We start from the raw sequence: 27,617 nt of genomic DNA on the forward strand, positions 1-27,617 counted from the left end.
AACCTGGGCACATGTGCACAAGGCCCAAGCTGCTCCTGCCCAGAATCAGGCAGGGGGCTTGGGCCCAGCTGACAATGTGCCCCCCTCCCCCTCTCCTTTGCAGCTTTCTATACGAACCCAACAGCCAAGGGTACAAATACTACCGCCAGAAGCTGGAGGAGTTCCGGAAAGCTAAGGCTGGCCCCACAGGCACTCTCATGGCACCTGACCTCAGCCTGAAACGCAAATCCCCTCCTGAGACCCCATCGGGGTCCTTGCCCCCAGCTGCTGCCTGCCCTGCCTCATCTGCCCCCTCGCCCGCAGTCACTCCAGCTCCAACCATCCCTGGGAAGCCAGCCACCACAGCCACTGTGAAAAAGAAGCGAAAGAGCCGGTGGGGGCCTGAAGAGGACAAGGTGGAACTCCCACCCGCCGAGCTGGTACAGAGGGATGTAGACGCCTCTCCCTCACCTCTGTCAGGTGGGCTGAACCCCTTCCCCCACCTCTGTCAGGACAATCTGGCTTCTTTCACTGAGATAATGTTTCCAAGGTTCACCTGTGCTATAGCATGTGTCAGAATTTCATTCCTTCTTATGGCTGAATAATATTCTATTTTATGGATGGACTACACTTTATCCATTCATCGGTTGATGGACATGTGGATTGTTTCCACCTTTTGGCAACTGTAAATAATGCTGCTGTGAACATTGGTCTGCAAGTACTATTTGAATCCTTGATTTTGATTCTCTTAGGTCTATACCTAGAAGCGGAATCACTGGGTCTTGCGATAATTCTGTTTAACTTTTTGAGGAACTGCCAAACTCTTCTACAGCACCTGTACCATTTGATAGTCCCACCAGCGGTGCACAAGGGTTCCCATTTCTCCACATCCATACCTTTTTATGATAACCATCCCAGCAGTTATGAAGTGAAGTCACGTTGTAGTTTTGAATTGCACTTTCCTAATGTGCGATGGTGTTGAGCATCTTTTCATGTGCTAATTGGTCATTTGTATAGCTTATATGGAAAAATGTGTTTTCGTTCTTTGCTCACTTTTAAATTAGTGATAGCTTAAGACAATTGTCTTTTTGTTGTTGAGTTGTAGGAGTTGTTCTTTATATATTCTGGATATTAACCCGCTATTCAGATACATAGTTTGCAAATATATCTTCTCATTCTATGGATTGTCTTTTTACTCTCTTAATAGTGTCCTTTGATGCACAGAAGTTTTAAATTTCATCAAAGTTCAATTTGTTTTTGTTGCCTGTGCTTTTGGTTTCATTTATGAAACCATAGTTAAATTCAAGGTCATGAAGATTTGCCCCTGTGTTCTAAGTTTTTTATAGTTTTGGGACTTTGATCTATTTTGAGGCAATTTTTATATATGATATAAGTAAGGATCCAACTTTATTCTCTTGCATGTGGAGATTGGTTTTCCTGGATTCTTTTTGTTAAAGAGACTTTTCTTTCCCCATTGAATGGTCTTGACAGCCTTGTCTAAACTCAATTATCCTTAGATATAAGGGTTTATTTCCCGGCTCTCTATTCTGTTACACTGGTAACAGTGTCTGTCTTTAGGTCAGTACCAACTATTTGCTTACTGTAACTTTGTAGTAAGTTTTGAAATTGGGAGTGAGTCTTCGAACTTTGTTCTTCTTTTTCAAGCTTGGCTATTGAGGGTCTTGCGTTTTCAGGTGGGCTTCTCCATTTCTGCAAAAACACTGTTGGGATTTTGATAGGGATTGCATTGAGTCTGTAGATCGCTTTGGGCCTTATGGACTTGATAGCAATATTTAAGTCTTCCTTACAACAATAACCAGTCTTCCAGACTGGGAACACAGGATATCTTTCCGTTTATTTAGGTCTTCTTTAATTTCTTTCAACATGATTTATAGTTTTTATTGTATGTGTTCTTACATGGTTAAATTTGCTCCTAAGTGATTTTTTTTTTTTGATGCTATTGTAAACAGCAATAAATTTTTAAATTTTCATTTAGGATTGTTGGTTGGTAATATATAGAAATACAACTGATTTTTGTGTGTTGATGTTGGATCCTCTAAATTTGCTGAATTCACTTGTTAGCTCTGACAATCTTTTGATGGATTCTTTAGGCTTTCCTATATGTATAATTATGATCATGTCATCTGCAAATAGAGATAATTTTATTTCTTGCTTTCCAAGTGGGATGCCTCATTTCTTTTTCTTACCTAATTTCTCTAGTTAGCACTTCTAGTGCTAAGTTGAATAGAGGTGGGGAAAATGGGCATCCTCCCCTAGTTCTGATCTTAGGTGGAATGTTTTCGGTCTTTCACTATGATATGATGTTAGGTGTGTGTTTTTATATATGGCCTTTATTATGTTGAGGAAGTTCTTTTCTGTTCTTAGTTTATTGAATACTTTTATCATTGAAGGGTATTGGATTTTGTCACATGCTTTTTCCATATCAGTTGAAATGATTGGATGGGTTTTTTCCTTCAGTCTATTAATGTGGTGTATTACATTGGTTAATTTTCTTATATTGACCCATGTGATATTGTGGTTTATAAGAAATACATATTTGGCCATTCAGATGACCAAAGTAATATTTCTCATATGTATTTGGTCTTTGTTCACAGTTCCTGGCTCACAGTTCCTCCTAAAACCCTTGGAATTTCCTGAGTGATAAGAGCAATGGGAGCATCTTTTGTTGTATTATTTGGTCTCCGTCCTCAGTTCATGAAAATGCTTCAGAGCCATAAAGGTGAAATGGGGGTCTTGTTATTTTATAATAAGCCCCTTTCCACCACAACTGGGTTTATGTTACTGAGGTGACTTTTGGAAAGCACCTAAGAATGGGGGCTGGTTGCCAGGGGAACCAACCATGAATAGAAGGTTGGAATTTTCCCATACTTTAATTTCCAGGGAAGGGAGAGGGGCTGGAGGTTGAATCAGTCAACGGTGGCTAGTGATTTCACCAATCATTCCTATGCACTGAACCCTCCATAAATACCCAAAGAGACAGGCCTCAGAGAGCTTCCAGTTTGGTGATGGTGTGGAGGTTTAGGGAGAGTGGCATGCTCAGAGCATAGAAACTCTGGGCACTTTCCCCATACCTTCCCAGGGCATCTTTTCCATCTGGCTTTCCTAACTTATATCCTTTTATAAGTAAAGCAGTAATCTGGTAAGTAAAATGTTTTTCTGAGTTCTGTGAGCCAGTCTCAAATTAATTGAACCCAGGAGGGGATCATTGGAACCTCTGATCTATAGCCAGTCAGAAGCATAGGTGATGACTTTGGCTTGCAGTTGGCAGCTGAAGTTGGCTGGGGAGGGGAGCAGTCTTATAAGACTGATACCTTAACCCATGGAATCTGATGCTACTACCTCCTGGTGGATAGTGTCAGAACTGAGTTGAATTATTGGATACTCAGCAGGTGTCTGAAAATTGCTCGTTGGTGTGGGGGACCTTCCGCTGCATCCCCCCAACACACCCACACATTGGAATTGGTACCAGAACTCTATTTAAACAACCCTTGCATTTCTGGGATAAATCTCACTTGGTCATGGTGAATAATCCTTTTAACATGCTACTGTATTCAGTTTGTTGGCATCTATATTCATAAGGAATGTTGGTCTGTAGTTTTCTTGTGGTGTCTTTGCTTTTGGTATCAGGGTAATACTAGTGTTATGGAATGAGTTAGGAAATACTCCCTTCAATTTTTTGGAACAATTATTAGCATTAATTGTTCTTTTAAATGGTTGGTAGGGACGCCTGGGTGGCTCAGTGGTTGAGCGTCTGCCTTTGGCTCAGGGTGTGACCCAGGATTCCTGGGATCAAGTCCCACATCAGGCTCCTTGCATGGAGCCTGTTTCTCCTCCCTCTGCCTGTGTCTCTGCCTCTCTTTCTGTGTCTCTCATGAATAAATAAACAAAATTTTTAAAAATAAATAAATGAATCAATGAATGGTTGGTTGGTAGAATTCACCAGTAATGCCATCTGGTTTTGGACTTTTCTGTGTTGGGAGATTTTTGATTACTGATTCAATAATCTCTTTACTCGCTATAAGTTTATTCAGAATTTCTCTTTGTTCTTGAGTTAGCATCGATAGCTTATATGTTTCTAGGAATTGGTTCACTTCATCTAGATTATCCAACTTGTTGGCTTAAACAGGTATTCAAAGTATCTTTTATGATCTCTTTTTACTTCTATAATTTCATTAGTAATATTCTCTCTTTCATTTCTGATTTTAGTGAGTCTTTTTTTTTTCCTTAGGAAGTCTGCCTAAAGGTATGTCAATTTTGTTATCTTTTAAAAAAACCCAAGTTTTGGTTTTGTGGATTTTCTCTATTATATTTCTATTCTCCACTTCCCAAATCTTTATTTCCTTCCCTCTGCTAGCTCTGGAATTAGTTTTCTTTTTCAGTTCTTTAAGGTGTATAGTTGGGTTATTGATTGGAGATAATTCTTTCTTAATGTGTGTGATTATAGCTATATATTTCTCTTGTAGCACTGCTTTTGCTCCATCCTGTAAGTTTTGGTGTCTTCTGCTTTCATGTTCATTCACCTCTTAAATATTTTCTAATCTCTCTTGGTGATTTCCTTTTTAATCTATTGATTGTTTAAGAGTGTGCGGTTTAATTTCCACATATTTGTGAGCTTTTCAGTTTTCCTCCTGTTAATGATTTCTAGTTTCATTCCATTGTGATCAGAAAAGATTATGATTTCAGTCTTTTAAAATCTACTAAAACTTGGGGCACCTGGGTGGCTCAGTCAGTTGGGCATCTGCCTTCAGCTCAGGTCATGATCCCAGGGCCCTGGGATTGAGTCCCGCATCAGGCTCCCTGTTCATTGAGCAGTCTGCTTCTCCCTCTCTCCCCCTCCCTCTCCTCTTCCCTGCTCATGCGCTCTCTCTCAAATAAATAAAATCTTAAAAAAAAATTTATTGAAACTCATTTTGTAGCCTAACATGTAATCTGTCCTGGAGAATGTTCCCTGTGCACTTGAGAAGACTATATTCTGCTATTGTTGGGTTGCATGTTCTATATACATCTGTTAGGTCTCATTAGTTATGGTGTTTAATCTTCTATATCCTTATTGACTTTTTTTTTAAAAGATTTTATTTATTTGAGAGAGAGAAAGCAAGAGACAGCATGAGTAGAGGGGAGAGGGAGAAGCAGACTCCTCGATGAGCAGACTCCTGGGAGGGAGCCTGACACAGGGTTGGATCCCAGGGCCCTAGGATCATGACCTAAGCAGAAGGCAGATGCTTAACCCACTGAGCCACCCAGGCACTCCATCCTTATTGATTTTCTATCTAAATATCCTGTCCCTTATTAAAAATGGGGTATTGAAGTCTCTAATTAGTATCGTAGAACTGTTTATTTTTCCCTTCAGTTTTGTCCATTTTTGGTATATATTTGTTTTATCTTCTTTCTAATTCAAGTTTTTTATCAATATAGAAATTCTTTCTTTGTCTCTTGTAATCTTTTTTGACTGGAAGTCTATTTTGTCTGACACTTGTATGACCATCCCATCCCCCTCTTGGTTACTGTTTAAATGAAGTACATTTTTCTGTCCTTTCACTTTCAACTTATTTGTGACTTTGTATCTAAAGCGAGTCTCTTGTAGATAGCATCTACATGGATCCTGTTATCTCCTTTAAGCTTTAAAGTGCTTGGATCCATTCTTGTCATAGAAAGCTCAGGAAATACATGATGATAAGTACCATGATTGCCACAGTCAGTTTTGCACAGTCCACTCCAATATCTGCCTACTTGACAATTTCAGAGATGGCCAATGTATGGTCTCATTTCTCCTTTTCTAACACAAACCCACCAGGTTAGGGAGTCTATTGTCGTCCCATTCTGCAGGTGAGAACAGGTGACAGAGACTATCTGCGGGCATCTAGCTTACTGTCCTCCACTCAGCCTGTGCTGCAGTCTGAACCCTCTCAGCCTCCCTCACCCCTGGACAGACAAGCATAGAGGAGTCATAGGTGCCCTGGTGCTGACACTACATTTGTTTTGCAAGGATGGGCCGAGAGGGAAGGCAGCTCACCCAAGTCACATGGCTGGCCTGTCAGCCTTGCCCATCAGTTTTGCCCATTGGCCTTGCCCGTCCAGCTCTGAAGGTGGTCTTTCAATCCAAGGAGTAAGCTAGTGAAGATTCTCCTACACCCTGGGGTTCTAGGTAGCAGGTATCCCCAGGATTGAGGGTGCTTCATGTCAGATTGCCACCAAGTGCTGAACTCTGGTGCCTGCTGTAATGGAGGGTGCTCAGCCTTGCGTGCTGCTCTGATGCGTCCATGTCGTGATTCGTGATTCTGTCTCTGAGGCCTGGCCCCAGCTCCTAGCTGGTGAGGAAGCCTCCCCTGTGGTCTAGTGTACAGGCATAGGCTCTAAAGGCTCGCATCCAGGTTTAAATGCCACTGGCCCATGTCATCCCTGGGAGAGTGTGAGCAGCCCCTACCTGCTTGCTTGCTGGTAAAAAGGCCCAAGGAGAGGGACAGTGGGCAATGTCCAGGCACAGAGTGGACTGCTCAGACCTTGACTCTCTTGCCCTGTTCACAAGGCTCCCACACAGACCTTTCAGGAAGGTATTAGGATATAAACTTGGGGTCAGGGAGCACTTGTGGGTGGTTCTTGGGGGTGAATCCCCAGCCCTAGTGTGGTGGGAGGACCTAGCTCTTTGCACATGCCAGAAGGGCCTCTCCTCTGTACCTCCGTCTGCCCAACTTCTCTCCCAGGAAGCTACTGCCTGAGGGGTGGTGGTTTCCGCCACCCAGATGGGGCTGTCACAGCATCTTCATGTGCATTAGTGTTGCTGGCTCCAGTCAAGCTCCAAAACTGATGCCAATTTAAATGTCAGTTGCTTTGAGGATGGTCGGCTGCCTCCCCGGAAGGAGCTAACAGCTACACAGCTGAGTCTTATGCCAGACTCTGAACTCTTGTGTGTCTATGCTGCGTTTCTTTTCCCTGAAGGGCTTATTTCCAAGAGTCCATGTGTGAATGCACGCACACAGGCACATGCTTATTTCTACTTTCATGTCTCTGTCTTGTCACCCATCAGACATGTGACCTTGAGTGAGGCCCTGGACCTCAAAGTTCTGATGTTGGCATCTGCAACATGGGGGTATAGAGCGTGCGTGGAGAGGTCACGTGAGGGTGAAACTGGGTGCACGAGATATAGCACAGTAAGGCCCTCAGGGTCATCATGTGACAGGAATAACAACTGTTGTGATGTGAGGGCTCTGGCATGTGTGCTGTGTGCTTCAGGTGTTGTCAGCGCATGGGCTCTGTGCCACATGCAGGAGCCGGTCTGGACCCGTGCATCTGTTGCTGACCAGCCTGTGTCTTATTTCCAGTTCAGGACCTCAAGGGGCTTGGCTATGAGAAAGGGAAGCCTGTAGGTCTGGTGGGTGTCACGGAGCTGTCAGATGCCCAGAAGAAGCAGCTGAAGGAGCAACAGGAGGTAAGTCTGTGGGGTAGAGCAGACAGGCTCCAGAGGGGCTGGTGGAGTATTGTCCCCTGCCTCGTCTCACAGTTCCACGGTCATGTCATATTCTTTCTGAGCTTCTCTGCATTGAGTGGATCCATTTCAGGGGAGAGGTCCTTGGGCAGGCATGTCCCTGTCGGCCCCATCCCACCTCCCAAAGGCCTTCCCCAGCCTGCATTGAACCCAGAGTTGAGGCCTTCTCACACTGCCTGGGCAGTCCCTAGGCTGGTGCTCTGCAGCTGCACCCCACCCAACGCAATTGTGGGCTATTCCTGACTAGGTAGGCTCCATTTTAGTTTTCTGTCCACTATCCTCCAACATCCGGTACAGGATAGGCCTGGCTAGCACTGGGTGCCCTGAACCATGTGACATATACTCATTTGATGTTGGGCTGTGTTGGAGTGAGAGCTTGCTTTGCTTCTCTGCTGCTTTCCTGGGGAACTACAGGTATCCGTCTGTTGGTCCTTGAGGACAGCTCACCCCAGTCATCACCTTCAGGCTGGTAGCTGTGCCACCTCAGCCTCAACCCTTCCGTGGTCAGGGGCCTGCGGTACCCTCATTTGGTCCATAACAAGGGTATCCAGGACATGCTGTGCTCCAGGCCAGACTGGGTGAAAACAGAGAAGAGTTCTCCTTGCTCAGCACAGGGATTCAAAGAACCCAGGGCATGCGCTGAAACAAGACTTTGTATCTTCTTGAGCACTTGCTCCAAGCCTTGCTCATGTGTCTGTCCTAGGGAGGGCAGAAAGCGGGAAGGATGAGGGCACCTGACACGCATAGGTAAGGCAAAGGGGCCAGCCCCTTGCACATGTGGTACGTGGCATTGCTCACTGGTATGTGCCGCCCACAGATGCAGCAGATGTATGACATGATCATGCAGCACAAGCGTGCGATGCAGGACATGCAGCTCTTGTGGGAGAAGGCCCTGCAGCAGCATCAGCATGGTTACGACAGTGATGAGGAGGTGGACAGTGAGCTGGGCACTTGGGAACACCAGCTGCGGCGCATGGAGATGGACAAGACTCGGGGTATACCAAGGAGCACCTTGTGGGTGGAGTGAGAGGGTACCTGGGTGAGGCCATGCCCTCTGCACCACAGGCTCAGGAAGCCTCACTCACCTGCTTGGAAAGGCACCTGGAGGCACCACCTGCCCAACTTGTATGGCCTTGAGCAAGAGACTTGGCTTCTCTGTCTCTGTTTCCTCTTTGGAAAAGAGTGGTTCTCTAAGTGTTCACTGCTGTTTGAACATGGCACTTAGCAGGGCTGCCTGTAGGAGCAGGGTTTTGGGTCAGGGTCTCCCCCTCATTCTCCTACGACTCCCTGCACCCTCCCAGGATTCATATCTGTGTTGGGGGGCCACCCTCTTCCTCTCTCACTTTTCCTGCTTCTCTGGGCAGAGTGGGCCGAGCAGCTGACAAAGATGGGCCGTGGCAAGCACTTTATTGGAGATTTCCTGCCACCAGATGAGCTGGAGAAGTTCATGGAAACCTTCAAGGCCCTGAAGGTGAGCTGGGAGGGTCTCCAGGCACCAACCCCTGCTGTGGGCTGTCCAGTAGGCAGCCACTCAAGTGGCCCAGCTCCTCCTGTTAGCCTCACGAGGCAGGCGCCTGAGGCAGCCTCAAGGCCCCCCTCGTTCACAGGATAAGCTGGGCCCTCTTGCCCAGGAGGCATCTGTTGATGATAGACACCGTCTGTGGAGGGATTTAGCAAAAAGCAGCTCAGCTGCCGCTTTAGAAACAGTTCCCAAGCCTTCAAGGAAATTCTGCTTTCAGTGGAGCCAATTAAGTGCAGTTTATAGGCAAAGCATTCCTCAGGCAGAAGCCCCCATGGACTGGGTTCTCCAGAAGAAGAACTTCGCATTCCTCCCATGCTGTCATCATGCTTCTGAGGAGAGACAGCTGACGGGGCACATCCCATGTTATCTTTTAGGGGATTTTTATAAAACTGCTTTTGTACCACGTAACCTCATCAACAAGGCAGTCACCTGTGCTTGCTTCAGCAGCACATGTACTAAAATGGAAATGATACAGAGATTAGCATGGCCCCTATACAAGGATGACATGCAAATACATGAAGCGTTCCATATTTTTGAAGACCACGGGTGGGGGACATTTGTCATAAATAAACAGTAACCCCCCCCCCAAAAAAAAAAAATCAAGGTGGTCACCTTATTGACCACATCTTCTCAGCATTCTGTGCAACGAATTGCCCTCGGAATGTAGGGCTTTTCTTTGTTGATGAACCATTAATCTTTCCCGTGGTGGGTAAGGCCTGTGTGACTCGTCACTTTGCCCTCTTTTACTTTGCCCCAGGCAGCTTGGTACAAAGTCTGGCCCTAGGGACCCTGAAAAGGAACATCTTGGTCTGTTGTCAAGGAATCTGACTTGGTACAGAGGATGCAGTTGGGCAGGTGGTCCCAGCAGTCAGTGAGGCCATTGGTGGTGGGCGGAGCGGAGTCTAGTGTTCAGGCCAGTGCCAGGACCTGGGACAGTTGCAGCTCCGGTAGATGACAGCCACCTCTTTGCCCTGCAGGAGGGCCGAGAGCCTGACTACTCAGAGTACAAGGAGTTCAAGCTGACGGTGGAGAACATCGGCTACCAGATGCTGATGAAAATGGGCTGGAAGGAGGGCGATGGGCTGGGCTCAGAGGGCCAGGGCATCAAGAACCCAGTCAACAAGTGAGTGTATGCACCCTCTGCAAATCCTCCTGCTGGCATCAGGCTGGTCTACTCACTTGGTCCTGTCACCCCCCTGCAGAGGCACCACCACAGTAGATGGAGCAGGCTTTGGCATTGACCGGCCAGCTGAGCTCTCCAAGGAGGATGATGAGTATGAGGCCTTCCGCAAGAGGATGATGCTGGCCTACCGCTTCCGGCCCAACCCCCTGGTGCGTGTGTCCCCAGCCCCCACCACAGCTCCTGGCTAGGCTGTCCAGAATCTCAACAGGGGAGATGCAGTGCTGGTAACAGAGCTGTCCCTCCTTCCCCAGTCCAGCTAGTCCAGGTCTCACTAGCAGCTCTTCCACCTCCCTCCCCTCTGGAGAATGTGAGCTCAGCTTTCCCTGGCATGTTCTAATGGGCAGGAGGAACTGCTGTCTATGGCATTGACCCCCTTCCTGTGTTATCTTTTTTGCCTCCCACAGAACAACCCCAGACGGCCTTACTACTGAGTATTCTGGAAAAACCACAAATGTATTTTCCAAATGACCGACCATCCCTGGACTGTGGAATGTTCCGGCCTGCATTTCTGCCTGCCTTTCCCGTTGTCTCGAGTGTCGTGCCGTGTATTAAAGTTCTAGTGCTTGCCTACCATGGCAGCCTGGTTTTGCCATCACCAGAAACCCCTCTGTTTCCTTTAGCAGCGGGGCTGGACTGGGCAGCTGGGGCTGGGATGCTGCTGGGAAGATTCCCTAGTGCCTAAGAAATACAAGAGAACCACCTAGACCTTTGTCTGCCTATGGGGCCATCATCAGCCTAGGTTAGAGTTGGGAGGATCTACAGACCCTCTGAGAGGGGCTGGTGGCTGATCAGTTAAGACCTGGCTGCACCTGGACGAGGGGCATCAAGGATCTTCCAGTGTAGCACTGTGCTGCAGGAGTTAGGTTGGAAGGGGTCCCAGGACACTGCCCAGCTATCCTCAGATCTGCTGGGCAGGTGGACCTAGGGCACGCCTGTGCCAGTCACCTCACCAGCAGGTGGCGCTGACAGCCCCTCCCTGCAACTAGCCCTGGGTCCTGTCCTGCCAATGGGTTGGACACATGAGGCCCTGGGGCTTGTGCCTCTGGGAGACAACTTTGTGGACAGATGAAGCATGCCAGGTGCATCCAGGACTGGGGGGTCTCAACAGCAAAGCCCAGCCTGGGATGACATATGCCACCCTGTCATCCCCTCCATGGACATTGTTCCCAAGGCAGGGCAAAGAGTAACATTCGCATGTGTGGAGGCTACCCAGTGGTCCTGGGTCTTTAGCACAAGAGTATCTCTGGGGGGAAAAAAAGTAGCTCTGGGCAGCCAGAAGCTCCCCTGATGGTGACCCTAGGCCTTGGTCACAGGTATCTCGCCATCCAGGTCAAGGTCACCCTTCAATTGAATTAGTAACCTGGAGGCTCTCCAGATTCAGCCCATGGACTTGACTCCCAGGCAAGTGGAGAGTTGGAAGAGAATGGCACCCAAATTCAATGTGCATGTACAGGCATATCCTGAACACAGGTGCAAGGCCAGGTTGCTAGACAGAACCGGATCAGACACCCCTGGCCCTGCAGGGGTGGGCTAGGGTGGCAAGGCTTCCTGGAGGAAGGGATATTAGGATCTGCTTTAAGGGGTGAGGAAATACTAGAGGGTCCATCTTGCAGACAGAAAAGAGGCCTGGGGGTGTCGGCACCACTAGAATTGGGAAAAGTCAAGAAATGAGACTGGAGCCTCAGGTCAGCCCAGAGGAACCTGAACTTTAACCCCGTGGGCAATGGACAACTGGGAGGGAAGCTGTCAGGTTGGTGGCCAGAATATCATCTTGTCACCCAGGTTCAGAGATGGGACCCAGCTGGCACAAGGCCAAGGGATTGCATGGAAAAAGGGTGAGGGTTAGAAATTTCCCCACCAGCAGACTGGGGGCCCCCTCAAGGGCAGGTATTGAGTGGAGACCTGCTCACTGTTTCCTAGTAACCACAAGTACCACATGGGCCAGAGTTCAAAGCTGGTTGGAGGGAGTGGCAAAGACTGCTGTCTCCTAATTTTTGCCCCACCCTACTATGGTCCCCTCCCTGGTGCAGCCCCACCTACCCTTTGCATTTTCCCCTGGACGCATTCCAGCCTCCTGTAGGCTGTTCAGAATCCTCCCTCAACTCTCCCCTTTGAGCCCCCCAACCACACCCCGGCCCCAGGCCAGAGCCATTCTCCTGGGCAGAAACATATTCCAAACTCACCAAACTAGCAATCCACACCTAATCTAAACCCATCCTTAGGACTCCCTCCCTTTGACCCCACCCACTGAGCAGGGACGCTGCCCTGAGGTGCCCAGGCTATATGGGAGGAACACAGCACACACGTCCTTCAAGGGACTCCCCAACCCTTGACCTTGGCTGCCTGCCTCCAGATGATCCCCAGAGTCAAAACTTTACACTGGGACACACGTTTAAACATGTGTGGCCACTGTGAACGTTCAAATCTAAGGGCCCTGAAGGAAACTCTGTGTCCAAGCAATGGAGGTTCGTCCATCAGCGCGGAATGCCTCCAATGCCCACTTGATCCTAGAGGGAGGAATGTCTAGGGAATGTGGAATTAAAAAGGGACCCCTTTTGGGGACCTGGGTGGCTCAGGTCGTGATCCTGGGGTCCTGGGATGGAGTCCCGCATCGGGCTCCTGGTGGGGAGCCTGCTTCTCTCTCTGCCTGTGTCTCTGCCTCTCTGCCCCATGAATAAATAAAATCTTAAAAATAAAACGGGACCAGTTCAGGGTCAAGGTAGGTACACGGGTCCTTAGGACAGAGAGAGCAGAAGTGCAGAAGGAGGCCTGGAGAACAAATTCACTTAGAACGAAGTTGCTAGCCCAGGGTCTCCAGGTTGCAGTCCCCCGCCTCAAGAGCGGAAGCGTCCAGAGACAAGGTGTTCTAGCCTTTACTAGAGAAACTGAGGCTGGGCAGCGGGGAAGGCTACTGAGAAGTGAGGGGAGAGGAGGGGGAAGGGACCGCTGCAAGGGCGAGGGGCCTCAGGCTCCCCAGGACGCGCTGGCCTGTTAGGGAACAGCAGCCAGCCCTTGGCGCAGCGGGGGGCGACCTTTGCGCCGGGCGGGGCGGGGCGGGGCCGGCCAGGTCCCTGCTGACCCCCCCTCCACCTAGACGCGCGGGCCGCGGAGTTGCGGAGCGCCCTGGAGGCCGCGCGGGGACCGAGCCTGGGTCCAGGCGCCGCCACCATGGACATCCCGCCGCTGGCCGGCAAGATCGCGGCTCTGTCGCTCGGCGCCCTCCCCTTGTCCTATGTGCTCAGCCACGTCTCGGCGCTCTCGCAGTGCGTGAGGGGAGGGGCCAGGAGGGGCCGGGGCGGCCTCGGGGGAGGGGGAACGGGGGACCGGGACGGCGGTGGCGGGAGGCGAGGATGCGCGGGCGGCGAGCCGGGCTCCCCCGAGCCCTGAGTCCCTGCGCGGCTCCTGCCGGGAGGGAGAGGGCTAGGCCAGAACTGTCCCCCGCCATGCAACCTGAAGGCCCCTTTCCGCGGGCCTGGCAGCTCTGTGTTGATGGGGGGGGGGGGCGCTCCTAGGACATTTTGGGCTTGAAGGGAAAGGAGGTTGAGAAACAGAGTGGACCCCCCCTCCCCCAGGGCAGAGTTTTGGAGGGTTTCTGGGATCTTCCCAGGGATGTGCCCAGCTCCAAAGTTACCAAAGGTCAAAGTATTGCCCCAGATAAGGTTCTGATTACCCAGCTCTTGACACACGCACACTGGAGTTCTGTTCCACCACCCCTCCATCGCCTATCGCAGGCCTGAGACTTTCTTCTGTTAAAATTTGGCCCACCCTGTCTTTAGCCTCAGTGTCCCCCACATGCTGTGACCTCTCTTGTCTCCTAACCCCAGCCCTGTGGATCTTGTCACTAGGGTGCCGGGCATCTGCAAGCCCTCACACTCCCCAACCTAGTTCAACTCAAGACATGGGGTAGAGGGAGTCTTGACTGTGGGGTTGGCTCCTTGGGTACAAATTCCTGCCTCCATCCCCCTGGATCCTGGGTGAGCCTGATTGCTTCTGGGAGCCTGTGTTTCTTCAGTGTGTAATGAATATAATCCTAGACCTCATCCCATAGTTACAGTTAAGGATTACAAATCATGTGCATAGGCTTGTGTGGTCTCATCTGATTAGTATAATTGTCATTGTTGGTCAGATAGGGCCAGGATGGGGATCTTAGGTGCCAAAGGGGTCCGTGAAAAGGTAGGAGCTTGAAGAGAGTGTAGGGGAGTGTAGGACCTTGGAGAGCTTTCCCACTCTTCCCACTAGTGTTGGAGGCTTCCATCCTGGCTTCTATTTATTATCTATGCAACTGGTTGACCTGTCTTACCTGGTTGATTGGGACAGATCTGGGCAGGGGTTGGGTGGAGTTGATAGAAGCATTTGGACTTCAGCTGGGAGGAGTCAGGAGGTTCAGAAAGTGAGGTGTACAGTGCTGAGCACTAGAGACCTGACAGGTTTAGAAGCTGGGTCTGGCCACACAGTGGCTTTGTGGTGTTGAATGACTGGCAGCAAACCGAATCAAACATATATCAGCAAGTGACGGGATGGATTGTGTAGTCAGAAAGAGTTAACTGATGCCCCCTCTGTACTTGGCCTAAGTTTGGCAATGAGTCTTTCTAGGGAGTCAGGGAGGGCTTCCTAGAGGAGGAACCATGAAAGATAGGCCATAAAGGGTCAGTAGGAGTTTGCCAAGTGGAAGAGATTTCTGGAAGGAGTTTCCAGGAGGGAGAAACAGCTCAGGTAACAGCCTAGTGATGGGAAAGGGCAGTTTCAGGATAGGAGATTCCTGGATGGAAAAATTTCAGTCTCAATATCTGGAGCATCCTGGAACCTGCTTTTGCCCTCACCAGGGTGGGGTGGGGCCTCAGCACTGGGCCTGGCTTCTCTGACTTGTTTTCCCTCTTTATAGCCCCCTGGGGCTGGCATTGATGAGTGCCCTGATCCTGGGTCTTCTTTTTGTGACTATCTACAACTTGTCCCCCGGCGAGATCTACTATGACCCACTCTATGCTGGTAAGTTAGTAGGAGAGAACGGTGTGAGCAGGGGCCTCCTCCATCCCCTTAAAGGGCTTCCATCAGACTGGAGAACTTCAAAGAGACTGGAGAAACCTCATTGGTTGGGGAACCTCAGAGGACCTCCCACTTCAGACCTGGGGCTCCTGAGAGCAGGACTGTATCTTTACATCAGATTGGGAGCCCCTAAAAGACCATACTTCCTCATCACTTTGGGATTTCCTGAGGGCAGGGTCAGTGCCTTCTCAGCCTGAGGACTCCCAGAGGCAGGGACTGTGCCTCCTCAAGAGGCAGGGCTGTGGGTCATGTGACCTGTGGAATGGTGACTGGGAGCAGCTGAGCCTAGTTCCTTACCTGGACTCTGGGTCCCAGACACACTGCCTCAGGCCCCGCCCCCACCTGGGCCATGCCCCGCCCACTCTCCCCACAGTATTTGCTGTCTTCTCCTTCACCTCTGTGGTGGACCTCCTGATTGCTCTCCAGGAAGATGGCTACGTGGTGGGCTTCATGGACTTCTATAACAAGGAGGTATGTAGGGGGTCACCAGGGATGCCTCCTGCCCTTCTGCCCAGCTGAGCCCTGACCTGCCCCTGCAGGGAGAGCCCTACTTGCGCACTGCACACGGAATCTTCATCTGCTACTGGGATGGCACGGTTCACTACCTCCTCTACCTGGCCATGGCTGGTGCCATCCGCAGAAGGTTCGTGGGGGGATGGGTGAGTGCCACTTGGATCCTGGGAAGGAGATCAAGTCCTCAGATGGGGTCCCAATCCTGGATGCAATCAGAAGCGTCTGTAGAGGAAAGACCTCTCTAGGGCTCCAGCCAGGAGTGGTCAGGAGAAGTTTCCAGGGAATGTCACAGGAGTGAATGGTAGTCAGCTCTCTTGTCTTGTACACTCCTGTGCCTAGGCAGCCACTTCTGTCCTCAGACAGACGATCTGTTCAGTCCCTCATTCATCTCCCTGTTGTCTCTTCTGTCCTGGACAAAACTGGGAGGGACCTAGAGTTGAGGAGCCCAGGGTAGACCCTTGCTAGGGCTCTGAGACTGGGGAACAGGCATCTATTGGTCACCCCACATCCCCTGCCTCAGGAAGAGATACCGGAACCTTGGACTATACTGGCTGGGATCTTTCATCATGACCATCCTCGTGTTCCTCCCAGGAAACATCCTTGGTAAGGACTTGGTTTTGAAGGATCCCATCTCCTCAGTCTGGGTCACTGTGCTACACCTAGAAGGTTCATAAGTAGGTCTTGGGAGGTAGAGGGGAGAGGCAGCCCAGTATGTGGGGGTGGCTGAGCAGGAGGGACACCCAGGGTGTATCAAAGGGGAGCAAAGAACAGCTGAAGCATAGAAGCCATATCCAGAAAGTAAATTGAAGCAGGCCGGGCTGAGGAACATGGACACCACCTTATGAGCACTGGGGAGCCAGAGGTGCCAGAGCTTGAATAAAGATTGCATTTGGGAATTACTACTTCCAGCCAGGGGGTCTGGTGTGACTCATGGGTCACACCAGGCCTGGGTGATCCTCACTGAGTGATACTCCCTCTCTCCTACCATGATAGGTAAATACAGCTCAGAGGTCAGACCTACCTTATTCCTTGCCATCCCCTATGTGCTAGTCCCATGCTGGGCTGGCATGAGGATCTTCAACCAGTCCAGGGCACCAACCTGCTGTAACCCCACTATGGTAAGTGCCAACATGCCCGAGTGTCCCTCATTAGAGTTACTTCTGATCGGAAACATTGGCTCTTTGGGGGTGCCTGGGTGGCTCAGTCGGTTAAGTGTCTCCTTCGGCTCAGGTCATGATCCCAGGGTCCCTGCTCTGGCTCCCTGCTCAGCTGGGAGCCTGCTTCTCCCTCTGCCTCTGCTTGCTGCTCCCTCTGCTTGTGTTCTCTCCCTGTCAAATAAATAAAATATTTAAAGCGGGTGGTAGGGGCACTGGGTCATGCAGTGGTTGAGCTTCTGCCTTTGGCTCAGGTCGTGATCCTGGGGTCTGGGGATCGAATCCCACATTGGGCTCTCTGCGGGCAGCCTGCTTCTCCCTCTACCTCTCTCTCTGTATACCTCATGAATAAATAAAATATTTAAAAAAATAAAAGAAACATTGCCTCTTTGGAAGCATCTCCTTGGCCATTAGGAAAGAAGGGATGAAGCCTTATTGAGTGCCTGCTGGATACCAGACTTCTCACACTGTCTGTCTCCTATGGGGCAGGTACAGGAGGAACAAAGAAAGGGCATCCTGAGACGTCCAGTTGACCTGGCCCTTGTCATATACCTCACCCTCACTGGACTCTTCACCTTCTTCCGGGGCCTGGTGAGTCTGCAGTTGTCAACCGATCTTTCTTCTGCCTCCAGCCCACTCTTCTGTCCCCGTCAACCGTGTTCCTTTAGCCAATGCAAAAAGGCCACTGCTTGCCTTTCTCATCAACCAGGGAAGTTCTTCATCAAGTCTCATCTGAGTGTTCCATGACAAAGCCCCATTCTCTGTACCCTTCCCAGCCAAAGAGAGAGAACCAAGGCTAACGGAGGCCAGAGCAAGGGGTATGGGACTCGCTTGGGAGGGTAGAAAAGGCTTCTTGTGGGAAAAATGGCTTCTTGAGGTAGGTTGTTGGTTTGTCTCTCTGCTCCAGGTGGTGCTTGACTGCCCCACAGATGCCTGCTTTGTCTACATCTATCAGTACGAGCCATACCTACGGGACCCCGTGGCCTATCCGAAGGTGCAGGTGAGAGGACAGATGGGAAGAGAGAGCATATGGTCCTGCCATGGATAGAGGTCTAGCAAGTCCTCTTTGAAGCAGGTATCAGAAACACAAGTCAGTTTGTTGTCCTATCAAAAATTCATTTTGGAAGACAGATATGGTCTTCAAGTATGGCTGGATCTAGGAGCTAAGGCTACCTGTGTCTCTGGGCTCTGTTTTCTTTGCATGGACTCCACTCCCAAGTAGTCACTTTGTGGGATTGCAGAGATAGTCTTGGGCAGCGCCAGGCTGCCATCTGCCCTACTTAGCCACCCCAGAGGAATGTGAGCTTTTATATCTCCAGAGCTTAAGCATAAATCTCAGGCAGGCTTTGATTGGCCCACATGCCATCATCACTGAATAATATGCCCATCCTGTCACTGATCATTATGGCCGGGGGGCAGGGGGGACTGGAGTGTTCCAGTTGGCCAGGCCAGGGTCACCTGCCACTTCTGGAATAACGTGGGTGGGTTCAGTGTGTGTATGTATGTATGTGGTGGAGCTCAGGGGGCTGGATACGCAAGGGAAACAGAGGAGCGATGTACACAGGGTTGAGATGTGCAGAGAGCCTGAGGTCTGAGGTTGGTCAGATCCTCCCTGGGGCTTCCACCTCAGGGGTGTCAGGAAGGCAGCTGCTGCTCATTCTATTGGCTGTGTGTCCTTCAGATGCTGGTGTACATGTTCTACGTTATGCCCTTCTATGGCCTGGCTGCCTATGCCCTCATCTTCCCTGGCTGTTCTTGGCTGCCTGACTGGGCCTTGGTGTTTGCTGGAGCTGTTGGCCAGGTGTGGTGTGGGGCGGGGGAGGTGTGGTTGGGTCTGTAGGGAAGAAATTTTCTGCCTGCCCATCAATTGCTTTTGTGCTCTCCCTGAACAGAGTGATGCTGAGCCTCTGAGAGGCCCCAGCCCCAGCTTGGTACCCTAGGATTCCCTAGTTACGGGGAGAAAGTACCTGACCCAAACACTCCCAACCCTATGGGGTCATAACTAGAGAGAGGAAAGGATAGGGGCTGAGAGCAATTCCAGAAGGGGAACGTTTCCTAAAAGAGTGGGCATAGGAGCTGGGTTTTGGTGTATGGATATGAATTCTCTAGGCAAGGAAGAGCATTTCAGAAATGGGAACAGCATAAAGACATAGAGGGGGATAGTGGTTTAGTAGAACCACAACACAGAGGCAGAGGCAAGAGAATTTGACAGCTAGATACTGAAGGCTTTGAACTCTGAGCTGGGGGAGCCATGGAATGTGTTTGAGCTGTGGAGGGCCCAGTCAGAGCTGGGGGGCCTGTTTCAGGATTCCTGATGGAAAGTTATGAAGCCTGAGGCCCGAGCAGTGGAGACCTGGAAGACATCTCTGGGGTAGAATCAACAGGATTTGTGTCAAAGGCAGCTGCCTGGGGTAGGGAGGAGGAGCTGGACCCAGGTCAGAGATGGAAAACAGGGTCCAACAGTGTGAAGATGGTAATGGTTAGACAGCTGGGGAGAGGTTCATAGACAGACAGGAAATGTGGACCCAGAGATATTTAGAGGCAGACAGATGAACTAGAGAGGGGAGACATGTCAGCAGCCAGTGAGAGGGACAGGGACCCCCTGGGCTCCCTAAGGTGGGATGTTGCTGGGACTTGTTCTCTCCTGGCTCCTGACATACATCTTCCTTGTGTGGCCACTAGGCACAGTTCTCACACATGGGTGCCTCCATGCATCTTCGCACGCCCTTCACCTACCGCGTGCCTGACGACGCCTGGGCCAGCTTCTTCGGGTACAACCTGCTATATGCGCTGGGTCCCCATCTGCTGGCCTTCCGCTGCCTGTGGTGGCCTGCCTTCTTCTTGCGCCCACCCCCTGGTCCTCTGGCACACCACAAGAAGGAGCATTGACAGGGCTGGAGACGACCCAGGACTCGGTTTCCATGCCCAGCCAGCCCTGCTGTGGGAAGGGTGGGCTGGGTCTCTTAGAGATAGAAAGTACATCTCCAGGTGTCTTTGGTTCTGGCTATGGTGGTATCAGGCCAATGAGCTGGATGGGAGACCCAGGGGACACATGTGCCCTTGAGGCCTAGACATGTTCAACTGTCATGGTACCCCAATCCCATACAGACTGTTCTACTCCAGAATTTACCCATCATACCCCCATGGATCCTTTTAGTAAAAAACCTTTTGATGCCCAAATATTGCTGCTGCCTGAGTGTTTCAGGATTCAGAGGTGAAGGACTTGCTTCATTCACCCCATGAGGGCCTACCCATCACTGCCAGCATGACCACCAGGAGCCAGAGGTGCTGGACAGCAGCAGTCAGCCTCTGGCTGGTGTGCACAGCTCCATCTTCCAGATGGGGAAAATGGAGGCTCAGAGAGGTCCAAAGACCAGCCTGAGGTCAGTCAGGAGAGAAACACCCAAAATCTGACAATAAATTATAATAACAAATGGTGTGGCACAGTTATTAAGCACCTACCATATACCATTACCAAGGGCTAACCTCAAGTGTTATAATGCTGGATCTCACCCCATATTCCTGATGGGGAAACTGAGCTCATAGGCTGCAAATGTCCTGATCAGAGGTCATGGCTCCTGGATGCATCTGAGCTAAAGGACTGAGCCCTGGCCTAGCCCATCCAACCGTGGACCCTATAACCTTGACTCTGCTGTATGATTGGCTCATATTTTGGGGAAACTGGGGCTGAGGAGGCAGCCAAGGGGTTGGGGGGAAAGGCTCATTTTTTTTTTTCCTGATTTGATTTTTGAACTTGGGTAAAGGGCCAGGTTCGGGGTGACTCAGGCCCAGAGTGGGTCAGAGGCTTGATCAGGCTCCCCTGCTCACCACCCCTACCAACATTTTTTAGGAACCCATTGTATGTCTAACCTTTGGATCTTCACCAAAGAACCAGTACTTGGGGTGCCTGGGTGGCTCAGTCGGTTAAGCATCTGCCTTCAGTTCAGATCATGATCTCAGTGTCCTGGGATGGAGCTCCGCATCAGGCTTCCTGCCCAGCAGGGAGTCTGCTTCTCCCTCTGTCTGCACATGCTCTCTCTCTCTCTCTCTCTCTCTCTCTCTCTCTGTCTAGTTCAGATAAATAAAACCTGAAAAACAAAAAAACAGCACTCCATTTCCTGGAGGTGGAAACTGAGGCTCAAAGATACCAAGTCTCTCTTCCAAGATCCTACATAGGTAAAAGGCAGAGTCAGATTTGGACCTGTTGCTGCATGTTCCCTCTGCAGAGTGTGTGACTGTTGTGGGCCCCCACCCCGCCGAGTGAGCCCCTCTTGGGTGCCAGGGCCCAGGACACCTCGATGGCCACCAAGTGACAAATGGGAAAACTGAGGCCTGCAGGCCACGCCCCTTTCCCAGGTTACTCAGCCCCCCGGCTCACCTTGGGCATCCTAGATGGAAGACTCCGTCAGTCCCCCTTCCTCCATTTTACAGAGAGTTAAACTGAGGCCCAGAGGTTCCTCTGCCCACCCAAGGTCAGCCAGCAGGATCATTGTCCTGCACTGACTGTCCAGTGCGGTCCTTCCTCCGCCCGCGCCCGGGTTTCCTCGACGAGTGCGCGTCGCCGCGTTCCCTTTAAAGCTCCTCCCCGCACCCCCGTTCGCCTCCCTCCTCCCCTTGCAGGCAGACGCCGGGATTGCGCCGCCCGAAGGGACTTGCCCAGTCCTTCCTGGGTGTGCGGGGAGCGCAGTCCCGGCGCGTAGGGGCCGCTCGGCGGGGGCCGCACGGGCAAGATGGTGAGTGGGGCCGCGGGCGCGGGTCCCGGTAGGTGCCTCTCTGGGATTGTCTGGCTCCGTGTCTGAACCTGCGTCCCTCCGTGCTTCTCTTCTCAGTCTCTCCCCGCTCCGTCTCTCCCGTCCCTGCCGTCTCTCACCCTCTTCTATCTCTGCATCTCCAACTCTGCCTCTCCTTTCCCTACTTTTCTCTCCCTCTTTTGGTCTTCCTGGTCCCTCTTCTCATCCTCCGAGTCTCTATCTCTCCCTCCCTCCAAGCCCTCTCTTCTCTTTGCCCCTCTTGCTCTCTTTCCTCTCTCCCTTCTTTCCTTACCCTTTCTCCATCTTTCCTTACCCTTCTCTGTGTCTTTCCCTCTCTCTCCATCCGTCTCTCCTCATCTCTCCCTGCTTTTCTCTCTGTCTCTTTCCCTTTCCTCGCCCTCTCTCCGCGTCTCTACCCCTCTCTGACTCTCCCCCTGGCACCCCCCTCCCCCGCCGCCCCCACACCCCGGCCGCTTTGCTGCAGTCTCCTGGCGCACCGATAACCTTGCCGCTGCCGCTGCTCCAGCTCCTCCCCCCTCCCTCCCAATCCTGGCCGGGGCCGGCCACGGAAGGGGGCGGAGCTCCGAGCCTTAGGGGTTGGGGTTAGGGGAGCTGGCGGGTTGCGGGCGCCAGACCCTGGGCAAGTGAGCCCGGGGGCGTGGGCTTGGCGGAGGAGCGGGAATGTGAAGTCCCGGGAGAGTGCGGCGGGGGTAGGGGGGTAGGGGGGTGGGGGGAGGGGGAGGGCTGGAAGGGTCCGCCAGCCTTCTCCTTGGGCGAGTCCTCTGGGACCCTGGCCAGGGTGGGGACCTGGGCACGCGAGAAGTCCTCGCGGTGGGGAAGGAAGGTCAGGAGGCTGGTCCTCCGACAGGCCAAGTCCAGGAGGCGGGACCGAGTACCCTGTGCCCCCAGGTGTGTGCTCGGGCGGCCCTCGGTGCCGGCGCGCTCTGGGCTGCGGCCTGGGGAGTCCTGCTGCTCACGGCCCCCGCAGGGGCGCAGCGCGGACGGAAGAAGGTCGTGCACGTGCTCGGTGAGTCTGACAGCGGAAGCGGGTCTTGCCCTGCAGGAGTCCTGCCCGAATGTGACTGCCTGGGAGCAGGGAGGATACAGTGGGTAGGCATGGAGCATTCCTGAGGGTCATAGACACCCCCCCCCCCAAGTCCCTCACCCTCTGAGTCCTAGTTCCCTTTCCTGATCTCCTTTAACCTTCCGACCCCCTGACCTCCGCCCAAGCCTTCTTCCCACAGCACTTCCCTGGAATTCCCTTTCCCGGGATTCCCTTCCCCAGGTTCCTCACCCTGCCCCCTAGGACCTCTTCTGAACCCTACTTGACCCTCCCGCAGAGGGTGAGTCGGGGCTCCGTGGTGGTGCAGACGGCGCCTGGGCAGGTGGTCAGTCACAGGGGGGGCACCATCGTCTTGCCCTGCCGCTACCACTATGAGGCAGCCGCCCACGACCACGACGGGGTGCGCCTCAAGTGGACCAAGGTGGTGGATCCACTGGCCTTTGCCGACGTCTTCGTGGCGCTGGGGCCCCAGCACCGAGCATTTGGCAGCTACCGCGGGCGGGCCGAACTGCAGGGCGATGGACCCGGGGATGCCTCCCTGGTTCTCCGAAATGTTACGCTGCAGGATTACGGGCGCTACGAATGCGAGGTCACCAATGAGCTGGAGGATGACACTGGCATGGTCAAGCTGGACCTGGAAGGTAACCAGCTTATGGACAGGATGAAGCAAGTTTCTAAGGGAGGAGGGTAGGAAGTATTGCAAAGGACAGAAACCAAATCAAGTTGGCCTAAAAGAATTTGAGGCTTGGTAGGGTAGGGTAATGGTTCTGATCTGAGGTGAATTTCCTCCCCAGGAACATTGGCAATGGCTAGAGGGGGTTGCTGATGGCATCTAGTGGGCAGAGGTCAGGGATGCTGCAATACATCCTACAATGCACAGAACAGTCGTGTCTCTCCCCCCTCACATCCCCAAGAATGATCCAGTCTAAAGTGCCAACAGTAAGGGCTTTGGGAAACCCTGGGGGTAGTATCCAGGCCCAGCGAAATCCAGGGAGATCCACTCACACCATGTCAGGAATTCGTCCCTCAGCTCTGTTTCCCTAAGTGAGTGTTCTTCAGGCAGGTTTCCCCGGATGGAACCAAAAAGTAGAGCCAGGCTTCCCTCCTCCAACTTAGCTATTAATTTCCTAGCAGTGCTAGCTAGAGTCTCAGGGTTGTCCCTCATTGGCCCAGGTTGAGTCATGTGTCCATCCATGAGCCAATCACTGCGGCTGGGAGATGGGGTGCTCTGACTGTGGAGCTGGAAAGTGGGGTTTCTATCTGAGGAGTTATCTCCCACTTGGGTCGCCTTCCTCAGTCCCCCAGAGAAGATTCTGGGAGAGATTTCAGAGCCCTTACTTGTTGAACCTCCCAACAATAGCAAATGACAGCAATAATAGCAGCACCTCTTCTTTATTGGACATTTTCAAAGAGCTTGAAGAGGTCTTTGAAGTCTCTTGTTTAATTTTCCCAAAAAGTCTGAGGGAGATGTTATTACCAGCAGATGAGCAACTAGCTCAGAGAGGTTAGAGCCTTGCCCATGCAAGTGAGTGGCGGAGTTAGAACTCGAGCCTCCGCCTTCAGGCTCCAGGTCTTCTTTCTGGCCCCTGTTTGCTCCTCCCAGAGTCTGCTGAAAGATGCATGTTCCATCTCCAAGGTCTGCCCCTCAAACATACACACAGAATGCTGATGAGCTGAGTTGACTGTAGGTCCAATGAAGGACAAGTTATAAGAACTGAAGGTGGAAGAGAAACCAGTGGGAACTGCCCTGGATAATGTTGGGGATCAAAGAGGTCTCGGGTCCCTGTTGGGTGAGTCAGCAGTGGTCACAGACATTCCCAGCTCCATGAGCTCAGGGCTTGACCAGATGGAAGCTCCCAGTGCTGAGGAATTGTCCGAAGCACTAAAGACTGAAGGAAGAAGGGTGGTGGGGGCTGGGTTTTGAAGGATGAATAGGAGTGCAGCAGATGGAAAGTGGAAAACAAAGTACATAAGCAAAGGTCTCCAGTGGTAGAAGTGGGTGGCCATGATTAAGTAAATAAAAGGGAAGGTCAAGTGAATCCCATGCGTAAGGCAAGGAGAACCACAGGGAAGTGAGCTGAGAACCCGTGTGGTAGGACTAAGGCCAGAGTGAGGGATGGAGTGGAAACTCTAGGTTGAAGAGTTACGCAGCACCTCAGATGTCAGGTGGGTAGGGGAGGGCTGGGATTCCCGAGCTGAGCCCTATGTCTGTCCTCCCAGGCGTTGTCTTCCCTTACCACCCCCGTGGAGGCCGCTACAAGTTGACCTTCACCGAGGCGCAGCGCGCCTGCGCTGAGCAGGACGGCATCCTGGCGTCGGCAGAGCAGCTGCACGCGGCCTGGCGCGATGGCCTGGACTGGTGCAATGCAGGCTGGCTGCGCGACGGCTCCGTGCAGTACCCGGTGAGCCAGCCCCGGGAGCCCTGCGGCGGCCTGGGCGGAGCCGGGAGCGCCGGGACCGGCGGCGGCGGCGGCGGCGCCTCCGGGGGCGTGCGCAACTACGGCTACCGCCATAACGCCGAGGAACGCTACGACGCCTTCTGCTTCACATCCAACCTCCCGGGTGTGTAGGCCCCGCCCCCGGGGAGGAGACCCCGCCCCCCCCGCAGGCTCGGGATCCGCCCTGTCCGCGAGGCCCCGCCCCTTGAGAGTCCTCCCTCTCAATCTCTTTCCCGCCCTCTCAGTTTCCTCCGTTTAGCCCCTTCTATCCACTCCGACCCTCGGGGCGGGGGGTCCAGACCGGGATATCCCACCCCCGGACTGCCAAGGCGCGGCAGTCAAGCATCGCCTGGCACCGACGCTGCCCCGGCCAAGGCTGGGATCCAGGACTGCAGGGGTGGGGGTGCTCCCGAGTCCTGTGGTTCGGGTCCTGGGTTGCAGGCACGTGGGAGGTGGAAAGCGTCTGAATCCTGGGGAGGCCAGCTCCCGAGATTGGCCTTAAGCACTCTCCCCCACTCCACTGCAGGACGTGTGTTCTTCCTGAAGCCGCTGCGGCCCGTGCCCTTCTCGGGAGCAGCGCGTGCGTGCGCGGCGCGCGGCGCGGCCGTGGCCAAGGTGGGACAGCTCTTCGCGGCGTGGAAGCTGCAGCTGCTGGACCGCTGCACCGCGGGCTGGCTGGCCGACGGGAGCGCGCGCTACCCCATCGTGAACCCGCGCGCGCGCTGCGGCGGCCGCCGGCCCGGCGTCCGCAGCCTAGGATTCCCCGACGCCACGCGCCGCCTCTTTGGCGTCTACTGCTACCGCGCGCCCGGTGCGCCGGACCCCGCGCCCGGCGGCTGGGGCTGGGGTTGGGCCGGAGGCGGTGGCTGGGCCGGAGGCGCGCGCGACCCCGCTGCTTGGACCCCGTTGCGCGTCTAGGCCCTGGGCGCAGATGATTGGGGTGCTTGGCGGCTGGCCGAGTGCTCTGCGGTCTCTTGGAGACCGGCCACGTGACTGGAGACTGGCCACGCCCCCTGCGGCGCCCTGCAGGCTGACGGGGCTTCCTGTGGTCTTGAACACTGGCTGCGCCCCCTGGGGTCCTCATAGACTAGCCAGTTCTGGGAGACTGATCAAGGCCACACCTCTCCTGGACAGTGGACTTCCCCTCCTCCCTCGACTTTCCCCAGGAGATGGGGCATGCCACCTGAACACCCCGGAGGGCAACAGACCCTGAGGTCTCCTGAAGACTGACCACGCCTCCCGAGGTTACTTGAAAACAGACAGAACCATCCCCCATGGTCTCCTGGAGGCTGGACCCCCAGGATTATCTGGAGATTGGCCTCAGGGCCTCTACATCTCCCTGGAGACTGAAGATTATCATCCCTTATGGTCATCTGGACACTGAACCCCTTTCCCCCTTACATGTAGAAAAAATGGAAATCTCCGAATTCATCCGGTGATCACGCCCCATGATCACATGGAGACTGGGCTTCTGTCCTCTCCCCAATGATGACCTGGAAATTGGGTATCCCTATTCCTCCTTCCCCTGTGAATCCCTCAAAGTGTGCAGAATGACAGGCCATGTTTCCAGGTCACCCTGAATACCCCCACCCCTCCAGTTTCAGGGAAGACCTGCCTTGTCTGTCACCCACTAAAACAGATTGACATGCCCCAGCTGGCTCGCATGACTGGTGGCCATGCCCCGCCCCTCAGGTATCTCTGGAGGGAGCAAATCTGCTCCTACCTGATGGCCTCTTTCCTGGCTGTCACCAAAGAGACCATCCCCTGGGCCCAGGGATCTATAGGATCCATGTCACTCACTATGGAGACAAGCTGTCCCACTTCCCATTGTTACCAAGGCGACCAGCCCAACTTCTACCTGTAACCTAGTCACACAGCCCTTCCCTCATCAGTCACACCCATGGAGATGTACCTTCCTCCGCCAGCTGTAACCATGGTTACCACACGTTTCCCCTCCGGACATTAGAGAGCTACTACTCACTTCTGGATGTCCCCGTCCTGACCAACAGTCGGGAAGACCACCCTTTCCAACCCTCTAACTGTCCCAAGAGTGACCCAGCATTCAGTTCCCTGGCTCTCACCATGGAAACACCCTGTCCCTTTCCCCAGGTGCATGCCAGCTCCTTGCCACCCTCCAAACTCTGCCTCCAAGCTGCTTAAACCCCATAGCTGTTGCTATGGAAACCAAACTCTGGTGTCTGAGGTAACAGAACACCTTTCCCCCTAGGCTTTCCCAGGTCAGCAGCACCCCCTCACCGAGCTATCACCATAGAGACTGTCTGCATCGTCCCCATGACAACCAACTCCCAGCTCTCAGGAACTTCTTACTATGGGCTGTAACTGCACCCCATAGAGCTTAATGTCTGCCCCTTAACCAGATAGGCCCAGCCCCAGGCAGCATCCCCAGATATGGCTGGACTTCTGGAGCTGCTGGACATCCTCTGCACGCTAACTATATCCCAGACAA

General features: G+C 52.7%; 3 protein-coding genes and 1 non-coding gene across 4 annotated transcripts in view; all 4 read left to right on the top strand.

Annotated features, from left to right (window-relative positions):
* SUGP1 (SURP and G-patch domain containing 1) overlaps positions 1-10,790 on the top strand; it is a 31,696-nt gene extending 20,906 nt beyond the window's left edge. The window contains exons 8-14 of the mRNA XM_025458178.3: positions 104-459; positions 7,320-7,426; positions 8,301-8,478; positions 8,848-8,954; positions 9,983-10,128; positions 10,208-10,337; positions 10,593-10,790. Of these exons, the coding sequence (XP_025313963.1) occupies positions 104-459; positions 7,320-7,426; positions 8,301-8,478; positions 8,848-8,954; positions 9,983-10,128; positions 10,208-10,337; positions 10,593-10,619 (1,051 nt within the window). The 3' untranslated portion in view covers positions 10,620-10,790. The remainder of the gene's footprint in view (positions 1-103; positions 460-7,319; positions 7,427-8,300; positions 8,479-8,847; positions 8,955-9,982; positions 10,129-10,207; positions 10,338-10,592) is intronic.
* On the top strand, positions 9,437-9,540 carry LOC112667004 (U6 spliceosomal RNA). The gene has a single exon (XR_003141000.1). It is a non-coding gene; the product is annotated as a U6 spliceosomal RNA (small nuclear RNA).
* A 2,477-nt stretch (positions 10,791-13,267) lies between the features above and the next one.
* On the top strand, positions 13,268-20,332 carry TM6SF2 (transmembrane 6 superfamily member 2). The gene is made up of 10 exons (XM_025458176.3): positions 13,268-13,451; positions 15,071-15,174; positions 15,605-15,702; positions 15,771-15,874; positions 16,265-16,347; positions 16,738-16,862; positions 17,388-17,489; positions 17,806-17,898; positions 18,580-18,699; positions 19,581-20,332. The coding sequence occupies exons 1-10, from the start codon at positions 13,357-13,359 to the stop codon at positions 19,785-19,787; spliced, it is 1,131 nt and encodes a 376-aa protein (XP_025313961.1). The 5' UTR covers positions 13,268-13,356; the 3' UTR covers positions 19,788-20,332.
* HAPLN4 (hyaluronan and proteoglycan link protein 4) lies at positions 19,905-27,259 on the top strand. The gene is made up of 7 exons (XM_035703316.2): positions 19,905-19,910; positions 20,163-20,281; positions 21,410-21,631; positions 22,559-22,676; positions 22,990-23,353; positions 24,933-25,274; positions 25,677-27,259. The coding sequence occupies exons 1-7, from the start codon at positions 19,905-19,907 to the stop codon at positions 26,066-26,068; spliced, it is 1,563 nt and encodes a 520-aa protein (XP_035559209.2). The 3' UTR covers positions 26,069-27,259.
* Positions 27,260-27,617: the final 358 nt, after the last annotated feature.

Source organism: Canis lupus, chromosome 20 (assembly GCF_003254725.2).
Source record: "Canis lupus dingo isolate Sandy chromosome 20, ASM325472v2, whole genome shotgun sequence".
In the NCBI taxonomy this organism is placed as follows: Eukaryota; Metazoa; Chordata; class Mammalia; order Carnivora; family Canidae; genus Canis; species Canis lupus.